The 13566-nt window shown below is 47.7% G+C and overlaps 1 protein-coding gene across 16 annotated transcripts in view; it reads left to right on the forward strand.

Moving 5' to 3' along the window:
• Nucleotides 1-13566, forward strand: part of EXD3 (exonuclease 3'-5' domain containing 3) — a 254131-nt gene that overhangs the window by 132564 nt on the left and 108001 nt on the right. For 14 of the 16 annotated variants that reach the window (XM_068211677.1, XM_068211679.1, XM_068211675.1 and 11 more), the window contains 2 exons: nt 4900-4953; nt 7035-7166. In XM_068211677.1, coding sequence (XP_068067778.1) covers nt 4900-4953; nt 7035-7166 — 186 coding nt within the window. Of the gene's footprint in view, nt 1-4899; nt 4954-7034; nt 7167-7290; nt 7709-13566 lie in introns of those variants that run through there. The other 2 variants (XM_068211682.1, XM_068211673.1) reach the window with 2 other exon arrangements.

Raw genomic sequence — 13566 nt, forward strand, 5'->3', positions numbered from 1 at the left:
TTATCATCCCAGATCTGCAGAAGTGTGAGAGCAGGGCCTCTGGCACCACGATCCACTGGATCCCCTCTGGCTGACCAGATTTAGTGGTGGAGTTGGCAGGGCTGGGTTTGTGGTTGGACTCAATGACCTGAAGGTCCTTCCCAGCTTTAATGATTCTGTGATTCTGTGGTTCTGTTTATCTGCTGTGAGATGCTACCAGCTTGCAGTCTCTGATTTAATGATGCCATTTAATTAGGACTTAATTGGAGAAGTGACTGATTAAAGTTGCCTGTCAAAATGCAGATACAGAAAATCTTTAAAAATGGAAAAACAGTAGAAATCCATACTGAAAATGTCTCTGGTTAAATCTGTCCTTGTGTGAAAGGCAAAGAACGCACAGGCTGTCCTTAGAGAAGCATTTTAGCTCCTGTCCATGAGCAGCAGCCTCTGAAAGGCAGCTTTTATTAAGCCCTCTCACTCGATGGGGTGACCGTGCTGTTTTTCCCATGTTACTTTGCTGTCCTACCTGCTGTAGCACCTGCACACACCTGTGTGGCACACCAGGTCTGCAGCTGGGGCTGGAATTAGTTCCAGATGTGCTGGACATGCTCCTTTACCTAAGAATTTTTGCAGCCTGTGCACTGAGAGCTGGTGGGACCCACCATGTGCTGTCCCCAGCAGCACTGCCCACTGCACCTCGGGCAGGGCCTTTGCAGGACTTCAGGCAGTGGCCCAGGCTGGCCCAAGCCTGGCTGTCTGCTGGGTGGCCTCTCTGAAGAAGGGCTGTGTGCATCCAGCCATTCCTCCCCAGGGACTCTGATTCCAGCTCCAGGCAATCCATGGGGTAAAGAATGTGGATATTCCATCTCTGAGATGCAGCAGGTTCTGAGTGTGCAGGTGCCAGTTTTGGGGGATCCACCCTTTGCCTTTGCACTTACTCCTATAAGCAACAAGTTATTTGCAATTAATACAAGTTTATTTACTTAAAATTGTGCCCTGGGTCTGTTGTGTTCCTACCCAGGCCTTTCATGCCCCATCCCTGGAAAATTCCAGGTCAGGTTGGATGGAGGCTCTGAGCAGCCTGACCCAGTTGAAGATGTCCCTGCTCACTGCAGGGGAGCTGGGACAAGATGACCTTTTAAAGATCCCTTCTAAACCAAACTGTTCTATGATTCCCTCTTGTCTTCTGCAAGCTTCTCTTTGCAGAGAATCTTAAACCTATCTTTTGAGTCTTCCAAATAATTGGAAGGAGATGGAAAAGTGGATGCTTCTATTTTCTCTGCAGTTTTGCAGAATCAGGCAAAGCAGTGGCATCCTTCTCATACCAACCTTACAGGATCACCCAGCAGCCTGAGTGACTGCTGTACATCCTGCAATGTTGTACCTCAGGGGCAGAGCAAAAGGTTTTAAGAAAATGTTCCTAGTTCCTTACGTTTCTAATAAGAGACTCAGTGGATTCTCAAAGCTGCTTCAGTTGTGGTCTGGGTTGGTTTACTTTATTTTTTGAATGGACTTTGCTCTTGGTTTTCAAAATCATCCTCATCTCTAAGGATAATCTGATGCTAAGGCAAACCTGGTATCTTTTGAAGTATGCTAATAACCAGAAGGCAGGTAAAGCTGGCTTCCCAAGGCTCCCATGCTGTGGAAGATTCCCTTGCAAGGTTACACCTCCCTTCCAAAGCTCCAGGTGAACCAGCGAGTTGCAAAGAAGGGCCAGGCTGGATGGGTCTCAGGAGCCAGATAGAGCATTGTGCACCCAGATCTAAATTGCCCTAGACTAATTTGGAGCCAAGTGGCACGAAAGGGATTTTAATCCTGCAGTGAGCAGATCTTCACCTAATGGGGAAATCTAATCTTGGATCTTGTCTCAGCTTTGACTGGCTTTTTCCATATTTTTGATGTAGATGACATTCTCCAGGTTTGCTGGTCTTTTTAGTCTGGTGGGAAGCTAAATTCAGAGAGGGCAGATGAAGAGCTGTGTTGCTTTTAAGATCAAGACTTGGCTTTTGATGTTTGGTCAGCAGGAGGAGAAGGTCTTTCATTGGAGACCTTGATACAAATGGATCTGCACAGAGAAACAAAACTGGGTGGATGGTTTTGGTGTGACACTTAAGGCCGCATTACAAAACTGTGTGATAACTCTGTGCAATTTATACTTTTCAGGAATGCTGAAGAGAAGATTAGGGTAGCAATACTGGGAGAGCTGGACTGCGTATGCTCAGAGCTGTTAAGCTCTTGGTTTACTGTCTCTTTTAAAAAAGCCTGGGATTACAGGGAGGGCCTCTGCATTTGGACTGGGTTTTGTGATCCCCTTCTCTAGCAGATCCTTGTCTGGGTGTTTTCCCAGCACATATCCTGGGGCAGACACTTTCTGTCCACTCCCTTTTGGTCTGAAGCGAGGCCTTGATGGCCCAGGCTCAGGATCACTGCAAGGGGAACACAGCTTTTCCTGTACATGTCAAGGACATGTGGCATTGCCCAACATGTGTCTTGCACAGACTTGGCAAAGTTTAACTTACAAATCCACAGCCTTGTGCTGCTGTTTTTTGGAACCTCCTTTGGCCTTGGTTCAGGATGCTTTAGATTGTCACAAATCATCCTGCTGCTGGTGCTGGCTTGGGAACAAAGGGCCTCTCTCCTCAGTCGTTGCCCTTCCAGGTCTCTCTGACAGTAATTCCTGTGGGTTCATTCATTTCTGCAGGATGGAAGTTGGCTGAACAGACAGACACGTTAAGGGCTAATCAGTAATACCAACAGATTAGGGAGTGCTTTCTATCCAGAAGGTCTGAGCCTTTTCCAGAGGAAGTTGATATTATCTTTGTAATATATTGTGAAACTGAGGCCAATGCCCTCTCTGCAGCACTTGGGCTGTAGAGCACAGGTCCCTGACACCCATGCCAAAATGCTGCCCTGGGTGTTCTTTTCCTCTCATTTGCATCCCTGACCATACATCCCCCCATGGTCCCAGTGCTGCCTTCCCTTGTTGCTTTTGGAGAACAAGAAGGAATTGTGCCCTTTTCTCCAGCACATACCCTCTGTGGTCTCAGTCAGATGTGTGCTATCACATGGCTTTTCTGGCTCTTCGTGCTTCTCCCAGTCATTGTTCCAGAGGCAGAAAAACATGTTGGAAGAGTTATTGCTTTTCTCCTTTTTATTTGATGTTCTTTGCCTGTCTCTGCAGAGCCATTTAGATAAGGGGATTTATCAAGCTTGAACTAATTAACCCTGGATGCAGAAAGTCAGAATGGAGTGTTCCAGCTGTGAAATCCTCAGACTTACCCTGAAGCAAACATGGGTCTGGAGGAATTTCACATCCCTTTTCCTTGTTGGCAAATCCCTGTGGTGACCTTTTGCTGTTGCCTTACCAGACCTCCCTCACTACTGTGCCACAGGGGTGCTGTGGTGGCTGCTCAGCAGCAGGACTGCATGGGGTGTCTGTGCTGCCCCTTCAAGGCTCCTGTTCTTAGATGTTTTTTACTTTATAGAGAGAGAGTGGGTTGTTTTTGAAAGAAATCCAGTAATTTTGCCTGTAGAAAAATGTTTTAAAAGTTGTTGCCAATCACTTTCTCAGAGCAGAACTTTCAGCCAAAGAGTGACTTCACAACTAAAGGAGGGAAGCGGATACCTGAAAGCTCAGGAAGAGGAAAAAAGGGAAAAAGCAGGTTGTTTAGCTGCCTGCATGGGGCCTTCAGAGCCTTCTCTCCCTTGTTTCCTGTTGCCATAGGTCCAGTGAGTCTTAAGAGAATGACTACCCAAGACAAAGCTTAAAAGTTGTGGTGGGTTTGTCTGGTGTTCCCTGGCTATGCTCGCTGGTATCTCTCTGGGAAGTGCAGCAGGACTCTGATCCCAAATGTATCTTCCTGCCAAGGGTAGAGAGGGATCCAGACAGAGCTGCTGCACTCTCTACCAGATGAGAGACCTCCATGACACACATCTGGAGTCAGTGAAAAACATGAGGGCTTCTAACAGAATCCAAGCCAGAGGAGAGAAATAACCTTGTGCATACTTCAAAGCACTGATCTCTTGTCAGCAGGATCAGAGCTGAGTCCTGGTTCACATGGGAATCCTTGTGAATCCTCTTATTGCTGCAGCCATGAGGCTCTGTCCCTCCTCCAGGAGGGTGAGGGGTGGGAGGGAGGGGTGTCATTCAATCATGTGAAGGAAGGTCAGTCACACTTCCACCCTTGCAGCTCCAGATTTAGTGTCTCCCTTTGGCAGCGAGCCCTCTGCAGTGTCCCCGAGCCTGTGCGAAGGTCAGCAGGGCAGGTGATGAGCTCCCTGGGAACTCAGCACAGACCTTCCCCTTGAAGAACCAGACTTCTGACAAAAGCTCAGCATTCCAAGTCAGGCAGTGATAAACTCTATGAGAGATGTTCCCTGCAGCCTGGAAAGGTGCATAATTCCTGTGTGTTGGGTTGCCAGGACAATAACACTCTCCTTCTCTAAGAAGCAGTTTTGTTAAAGGTATGAAGTTTGCAGACACATTTCATGGTACATTTTCCTTCTAGAATTACCTGCTTAGGTTTTTTTCCTTTTTCCCCTGTGCAGCAGAATTGTTTCCTTCTTTGTGACCCAGAGTGGGGAAATAGAAATAGTCTGGGTTAAGGGGAAAAAAAAATATTGTTTTTGCATAGGATTGTTTCAAGGTGGAATGGTTCCCTGGGCCACCTGTGGTACAGATGCACCAGCAGCTTGTTCCAGCACATGGGAGATGAAGCAGGGATTGGCAGGGAGGGGACAAGGGGTGAGCCATACCTTGAGCTGCTGTCGCTGACAGGAACTCTTGGCCAGATGTAGACTGACACTGAGAGAAACACTCGATATCTCCAGTTCACCTCCTGTCTTCTGTGACTGCAAGTAAAGCCTGAACTCAGTGTAACTTCAGCCCCTGTTCATTTGGATTTTTACTGTTTTTTCCAGATTGCCCGACAGGAAGGAAGAGTAATTTTGACCTCTGGACTCCCATATCAGACTGTGAGTGTTCCAAGCTGCTGGCGTGTTTCTGGCACTGATCATTGCGTGGTCTGGGGTGTGCAGGGGAGACAAGAGGAAAAGTCAGATGTGAATGCAACAGCTGGCTTGGATGTTTTCTCCACTAAAAATTACATTTAGGGTCTTCAGAGGCTTGCTGTTCTCAACCACCAAGGCTTGGGGTGAAATGCTTTTTTATATTTATATTCAGTCCTGTATCGGTGGGGAGAGCGACTGCTCTCCATTGGGGGTGGGGGAGGAAGTCAAGCCAAACAATCCAGAACACTGTGTTTCTGTCTGGCCTCACTGGCAGGTGAAAAGGCAGCTCAATTTCTGTGCTTTTTATCCTAGAGATTCTTGCTTGCTGGCTGGCTCCACACTGAGAGAGTTCCAGCCCTCAGGGACGTTTCTTCAGGCTTGGAAGGGGGAGATTGGAAGGCCCCAAGCATGGGTCTGGTGGAAGCTGGAGAGGTTTTGTGTTGCTATAGATAAACAGAAAAGCCAAAGCAAAGGCCAACCTTGCCCTCAGCACCAGCTGTTCAGAGCTGTTCACAGACACGCTTCAAAATGCAATGCTGAACCTGCCAAGTCAGTGCTTGCAGCGCTGTGACGTCCTGTTGCAGGTCCTTTGCAACTTTCTACTGCCCAAAAATGCATTTGGAAGAGTGAAACTGTTCTGGATGAGCTGGAGTTCTGTTCACATGAGCCAGGGTGCAGGACTTGGTTGTCACAAACTGTCAGTATAAAATCTCCCAGCTACTCAGGCAGCCAGTCAGAATATTTGCAGAATAGGGGTTGCTGATTTCCTATGGAAAATCAGAGTGTGCAATAAAACTCCTCCCATAATGAGACACTGTGAGACAGGTGGAGCCACCCTGCAAGTTCCTTGGGCCTACAGCTGGTGGAATAGGGAATTCAGCATCCAGCATCATCTTGTTTGGCAGAACTCTAATTTCAAAGTACTGTGTAGGAATTGCAAAAGGAAAATAACTGCTTCCAGGGTACAATACTCCTGGGAAATGTCTGGTTCCCTCAGTTCCCTTGCCTTTGGATGCCCTCCACAAGGATGGGATGGCTCTGCCAGGCTCTTTTACTGGTGTGTAGCTGATCCCACTCCTGTGAGTCCTTAGCATGGTCATGAAGATGTGTCTGGGACTCCCCAGTGCTCATTCCCAGATACACTTCTCTGCAGTGTGTGGAAAAAACATTGAGGGACTGCCCACATCAACCCCTTCAAATTTCTTGGCCACCAGGGAACTCCAGGTGAAACACTTGTGTGAATCAGAGGGGTTGAAGTGGTCGCTGGACATTGTTTCCATCACTGTGCTTTGGCACACTCTGTGGGTTCTGGCCAAGTTTCATCAGAAAGCTGGCACTGAATTCAGTTTCCTTTTGCTGCCCCTGTCTGCACCACCTCACCAAATTATGAATTGATGGGACTTGGGTATATTTTGTAGAATAGAATCATGGAATTGTTAAGTTGGAAAAGACCTTTAGGATGATCAAGCCCAATTGTTAAGTTGGAAAAGACCTTTAGGATGATCAAGTCCAGCTGTTAACCAAGCATCACCACTGTGGTCCCCACTAAACCCTGTCTCCAAGTGCCACATTCAGATGACTCTTGAACACCTACAGAGATGACTCGAAAACCTCCCTAGACAGCTCATTCCAATGCCTGACCACCTTTCTGTGAAGAAATGTTCCCTGAAATCCAATCTGAACCTCCCTTGGAGCATCTTGAGGCCATTTCCTCTTGTTCTGTCACTTGTTAGCTGGGAGAAGTGACCAACCCCCGCTGGCTGCACCCTCCTGTCAGGGAGTTGTAGAGAGTGAGAAGGTCCCCTCTGAGCCTCCCTTTCTCCAGCCTAAGTCATGTTTCATACACATAAAATCATGCAGTGCTTCAGGAGTCAGAGCTCTTGCAGCAGTGGCTGTTAGGTTACCAGTTGTGGTGCTCAGACCAGAGTTCAGACTGTAAACACACACTAACTCCAAGCATTATTCCCAATTCAAACCAAGCGAAGAGTATCAGAACAGCCCCACATGCCCTGACGCTCGACCTCTCTGGTGCCTCTGGTTTGCAGCTGCGCTCCCAGGTGGGAGAAGGAAGGTGTTTCTCTGTGAACTGCTCCGAGAAGGCAAAGGAACAGGCACTGCAAGTGCTGAAGCACTTCAACGTGCAGGTGTCCCTGGGTGACATCTTCAGCCGCTGCCAGGTAGGACGAGGCTGGCTCCAGCCCCGGCTCCCGCTCGCTCACTGCTCCCTGCGCTGCCTTGGTGTCCTGGGCCTTGCACTCGGTGTCTTCTTGGTTCCCAAGAGTTCTGCTTGAACTTTGGCAGCACCTGGAAAAGCCGTGAGGAGTTCTGAGTGCAGTCACATCCGTCACAGTGCTGAGGGCTCAGTCAGAGGATCAGAGGCTCTGCATCTGCAGCTTTGCTAGAAACTCGCCTGTTTTTCTGATTTTTGGTACTTGGCCGGTGTTTTGGCATCAGCTGTCATGGTTGGACTCTCTTTGTTGCTGTGTTCTCTGTCTAGGACACATGCTGTTTTAATTATAAACCATGTTTAATTATGGCTCTGTGATTCTGTTAACACTTAATTACTTTAATAGGAGGATTTTTTCATAGGACTTCTTTTTTTTTTTCAGAAGCTATTAGGTTAATTCATGTCCATGCTAGTTGATGGCTCCAGATTGTGTTTGGCACAGGATATCTATGGATTGCTGTTAAGAATAAATTTTAATTGTGTTAGCTCAAATCACCATCTCTTCTAATTTCACTATTGTATTTGTTACAGCAACATACCGAAACCTATCCCTTCCCAAACTGCATTATAAACCAACAAGGAACTTCAACATCTCTCACCTTATCAGTGTTTAAAGAGAGAAAAAGAAGCAAGTTGGTTAGAAAATTAGCTTTTTCTTAGTGATAAAAAAGCCAATGAGTCTGGCTCAGTGCCTCATGGTAGAGATCTGGGGTCTCCTGGCCCAGTGAAATTGCACAAGTGGTGAGAGAGCGTGTCCTGAACCTCTGTTTATATCTGCTGTCAGATCTTGAAACTGGATCTGTAACTTAGAAAGCAAAGGAGAGTTGTCCAGCTGAGCAGGTTGGCTGTGAGAGGAGACTGACGAAACTCCCTGCAGGTCAGATCCACAGAACAGGGGTTCATCTTGCTGCAGGATAAATGGATATATTCAGCTATGGGATACTGCTTTCAGTCCTGTGGTTTTATTGTCCCAGAACAGATTGCAGTTGTTATACATACATATATTTATAGTGGCACGCTGGCTTCTTGGCTGTTTTAAACAAACCTTTAAAAAACCTCATGGATTTGCCAGTTCCCTGACATCCCATAAAATAGCAGTGTTCCTCCTGATGGTTGTTGAAATACCACAAAAATAAGCACACACACACACAAACCCATGCTGCAGGAAACTCTGTGGTCTCTAATAAATGCACGAGACTGTGCAGCAGACAATGGAAAACTGACCCCTCACCCAGGATCTAGGGTCTGGAACTGGTTAACTCCATGGGTTTAGTACATGCTATCTTAGTTTACAATATAAATAGGGGTAATCAATCTGGCTAGGAATATATACTAAGTGTTCTCTTACTTCCAGGAGAAATGCCTTCCCTGTAAATTGTGGTGGTGGAACAGCTGCATGTTTTATACCCCTCAGTATGGGAAGATGCTGATTTGTCAAACTTCTCCCTGTTTTGAATCATATTTACCTTCATTTACAGCCTTGGCATTTTGGAGCAGATTTTGCTCAGCTGTCTCTGCAGACAGCACAGATTTGGCTGATGTGCTGCTGATCCTCTGGAGGAGAATCCCAGCTCTCCCAGCTGCATTTCCTGGGGTTGTGTGCAAGGGGAGCCGTGGGCTGCACAAGGGAGAGGGATCATCCTCCAGCACTATGGAAAAGTGACAGCCCACATCAACAGAGGCAATTTCTGCCTTCAGGAGGGTGCTCTGGGCTCACATGGCCTACAGAGACCTCAGCAGTTCTTTTATACATCCTTCCTAAAACATCCTCATTCTTTCTAAACCTAATTGGGCTTAATTAGGATGGAGGCCGGATCCTGAAACTGCTGAGCTGTGCTTGCTAGCCTGTCTGTGCTGCTCCGGAGCTGGGTCACAGACCTTGTGGCTCCCAGACTGCTCTGAGCTCTGCTCCTCCTTGCAGAGCACTTTGCTGAGGGGTGACAGAGTGGTGACAGAGAGTTTTGGCTGCCCCTACAGTGGGGGAACATGGTGGGCACACAAGCAGGGCTCCAGAAAGAGCCAAGTGCTGCTGTGTCTGTGCTAGGCAGGAGGAGGAGGATGGGCAGTACTGACCCATGAGCTGGACTCCTCTCCTCCCTCTCCTGCATGGAGCTGGGCCTGACCTACCAGCACGGGATGGGTTATCTGTGTCATCAGCCCTGGCTGTGTGTCACAGGAAGCAATGTGGCATCCTGCCTGCTCCCTCTGTCTCATGGAGCAGGGGCTTGTTTTGTCTCCTGGGTTCTGTTCTGTAAATGACTGGAGTGAATATGGCAGCAAATGTTGTCATAACAATTAAAGCGTGTAGTGCCGAGCACGTGGTAAAAATAGGTCCCAATTCAATGTTGTACCCAAGACTGCTGGAAAATACGTTTCCTCTGTCAGCTCCCTCAGCAGGGATGGACGGGCTCTCTTTTGCAGATGTAAAGAATGGGCTTGCTTTGTAACCCTGCCAAAATACTGCTTCTGTTAAAACAATGGCCAGTACTGGCTACCTCTGTCTGACCTAGAGCAGCAAGTGCACAGGGAGTGTCATCCTGGGGCTGCTCAGCATTTTTGCTCCCACTTGTGCTGGGCTTCAGCTTGGTTGCCCCAGTTAAAGGCTTCAGGAGTGGAGACTGCTGCCAAAGGTGTCAGTGATGGTGCAGGAATGACCTTTTCATTCCATGTGTTCCTCAAGTGCTGCATTGTAAGGACTCGGTGATGATCCTGGTGAAGCCACCCCTACAGTAGCTGTAGCTGGGCCTGGTGGTGCCTTTGGTTGAGGAACGTTTTAGTGGGGCTGAGTGAAAATAAGATTAATTTTATATTTTGGTGACATGCAAAAAACCCTATAGAAGTTCTACATTTCATAGCCTTAAAATGTTACAAACCCATTCCTTGTATTTGAAATGCAAATGTCACGTGCCGGTCACCTCTGCACGCATTTGAGGATCTTGTATTTTTCTTCTTTTCAGACAGCTGAAATACTTCCTTCAGGAAGGGACAGTGTGAAATAATGTTTGGGGTGTTCAGATATGATCAGTTCAATATGCTGAACCCTTACAGTAGTCAGGAAGATCTCTGTGGAGTTCTTGGAGGCTGTTGTGGGCAGCCTTAGAATCAGCTCCCGGCTCGACTCACCCAGGAGATCAGTGATGCTCTGTTCTCCACAGCTTGGAGGAGATTCTAACACAGAACTAGCAGTTCAAGAAGGAAAAACACCCAAACCTGCTGAAGAAGGCATGGGCTCCAGTGCATGGGCACAGACAGCTGACAGTGGGGTCATTTCGTAATGGGGTGAAATTCAGCTCCTCTCCCAGCTGCAGCAGTGGTTGTCTCCCATCCTTCCTGGTGCTGTCCCTGTCTGGGACATCCTGCTGTGACACTTGGGTATGGCCTGGTGGGGCAACAGGAGAACATGAATTTCATGTCTTCATGTCATTCCGGTCTCTTAAAGGAGAATGAATTGTCTCTTGAGAACAGCCATGTTTTGGCAGGATCCATTACCTGGATGACTGGTGTGACTTTTGCCATCTTGCTTTTCCATGCCATGTGATTGAAAGTCCACCCAAAGCAGGTGTGGGGCTACTACACCTCTGAACATGCCACTGTGCCAGGGCCTTGTCACTGACTGCTTGGTGAGCCCGAGGGCCCAGGATGTTTCACTTCCCATGGCTGAGGTGTCTGGCCCAGCCAGCTTGTGTCAGTGAAAAAACATTGGTGTGGAATCAGTGGAGATCAGTGGAGGCACAGGGCTGGCAGGCTTGGGGTGAGCAGTACTGCTGACAGGGAGGAATCCCAGCTTGGATGGTGATAAACTGAGGAGATAAACACTGCAAGTTGTTAGCTTTACATCTTTATATCACAAGGGTTTGTCACTATGGCTTGAAGGGACAACTGTGTTCAGTGTTGTTTGGGCTCACCAAGAAATTCCTCCTGGAATCTGGAAGAACCTGGTGGTTAAAGGTTTCTAACTGCTGTAAAACCCTCACTGGTGTGAGGCTCTGCAGCTGGGTTTGGAGCCAGGAGGCCCTGTCCATCTGCAGAAAAGCTGTGCTGGGCTTTACTGAAAAGTGTAGCTGCTGCTCAGCTCAGTTCTGGGTCTGAGGCTTCGCTCGGGTACGGGGGGGAGCGGGCTGGGGGACCTGGGTCCTGCAGAGCCGCTGTGCTGCCCCCACCTCCCCTGGGCCTCTCTTTCCTTTCCCACCCTCTGTTTGACTTGACCCTTTAGCCTTTAAGCTGGCTGGGGCAGGGACCCCGCTTGAACAATACCTTACACAACAGGAGGCTGATCCCAGGTGAGGTTTCAAGGCTTTCCTGCAAGGAAAAATGATTGCAATTATATCCCCTGCAAAAATAAATGTGCAGGGGAAAAAAATCCCAGTCTCCAGCTGCAGTTTGTGCATCTGAACAGCCCCACATTGATGGGGGGATTAACTACACATTCAAATAGGTTGTCTCTTGCATGTCACTGAATGCTCTGATCCTAAATAAGCAAATTACATCAACTATTCTGATGTCCTGTTTAACTTACGACCTCAGCCTAAGCACTGCAGGATATGAGAGATAGCTGCTCAATTTCATTGTCTGGAGATCTGATATATTTTTCTATTTTTTTGCACCCCCCCCCCCCTTTCAGTTTCCAAACTACTCACCCCCGTTTTTACAAAGGTGTTAGCATGGGATTAGGAGTAGGCGGGGAGGAGGGGGGAGGGAGAGAGGAAACCACCTTTTTTTTTTTTTTTTTTTTTTAAATTAGGTGCAAAAGAATTCTAACAGTTGCAGCAAATGTTTCTGGTTTTTTGTGGTTAAGGTAACGAATTTCATTGCTGCAAAGCTCATCATGTGCAAGCTGACTTACGCAGAGGGAGGCCAGGATGGAGCAATCCATTTAGCAGAGACAAAGAAAAAAGCCTTATGATGAGATGGAAACCCTGTACTTGGGGCACTTTGCGAGAACCTTTGAAGCCAGCCTGGGAACTCTGGCAATATTAGTTGATAATTAGTAATATAGATCCCTCAAGCTGTTGTTTAGATTGAAAATGTGCATGTCTCTCATGAGCCTCTGTCACACCAATCTGATCAGCAGGCTTTTTTCTTCCTTTTATGTGGGTTGCTCTGTCGGTCCAGACGATGATGAGAACTGCCAGGCATCGTCTTTCTCACTCAGTTGTGAGCTGAGCAGCTATCTCCTGCTCCAGCGTGGCATGGAAGTGGAACCAGGGCAATTTTGCTTTGTGGTCACCTTTCCTGGCCTGAGCAACAGTCATTTCATTCATTTTAAAATACCAGCCGTCCTTCCCCATGCACAGGAAAAAACCAGTAAGATTTAAAGGCTACGTATTTCATGAGATGTTTCTGCCCCAGCAGACAGCAAGGGGTTGGTCTTGGGAGTCACTCAAGACAAAAAGCATCTTCAGCTCCAGTAAGGCTGAGATATCATCAAAGAATTAAAAAATGTTCTCATAGTCCCTGGTTGAGCTTTTGAGCTGCCTTCCACCGATGTAACATCACATCCCCATTTACTTCCTTTCAGCCCTGAAATCTCTTTGGAAAGTGCTGTGTCACCCTCCAAATGAAGAATTTAGAAGGGTCACATGTGCTGGATTTCAATGATTTGGGAATGCTGAGAAAGAGAATACTGTTTGGAAACCCTCTGTGGTTTAATAAAAGGTTCATCCATAGGATGCAATTTGTCAGCGCCTACAGGTCAGGAAAACCTGTGATTAAGAGCATCTGTGGTTTCCCCAGATGTGTGAGTGAGCTGCTTACTCCTCCCTAGTCACCCAAACTCTGGCTCAGCCCGCTGCCTGCCCACGACTTGGGCTGTGATTTCTTGCTTCAGAGTGTGATTGTTCAACACAAAGGGTGAGGCCCTCTTAATCTTTTTGTTTATCCTGGGCTTGGCAATTCCGATGTAATCTGCAGCCTGTGCTGCAAGGGCTTCAGCCAGGAAGCACAGCTGGTATTATTCTGTTGAAGGAGCGAATTGCCCTCCAGAGGTACTTGTCCAGGGCTGGCTGAGTGGCTGAGTGGCAAGTGCTCCTCGCCCTGGCACTGCGTCTAGCTGAGAGGGACCAGCTCTTTGTGTGGAGTGGCTCTACACGACAGTCATTAAATACCATCAGACTCTGGGATAATTTGTAATGGCAAATTCTGCTTCTTTTCAGTCTCTGGTTGAGATTTTTATTTGCTAACCTCTAATGGTTTAGAAATGATAGTGAGAAGTCAGGGTGAGCAGTCACTGTTACTCGCAGGGAGTGGGGACACCCCGAAGCAGCGCAAAGATCAGGGAATGCTTGGGGTCAGAAGGGACCGTAAACCTCATCCATGGGCAGGGACGCCTTCCACTATCTCAGGGTGCTCCA

This window comes from Anomalospiza imberbis, chromosome 21 (assembly GCF_031753505.1).
Source record: "Anomalospiza imberbis isolate Cuckoo-Finch-1a 21T00152 chromosome 21, ASM3175350v1, whole genome shotgun sequence".
NCBI classification, from domain to species: Eukaryota; Metazoa; Chordata; class Aves; order Passeriformes; family Viduidae; genus Anomalospiza; species Anomalospiza imberbis.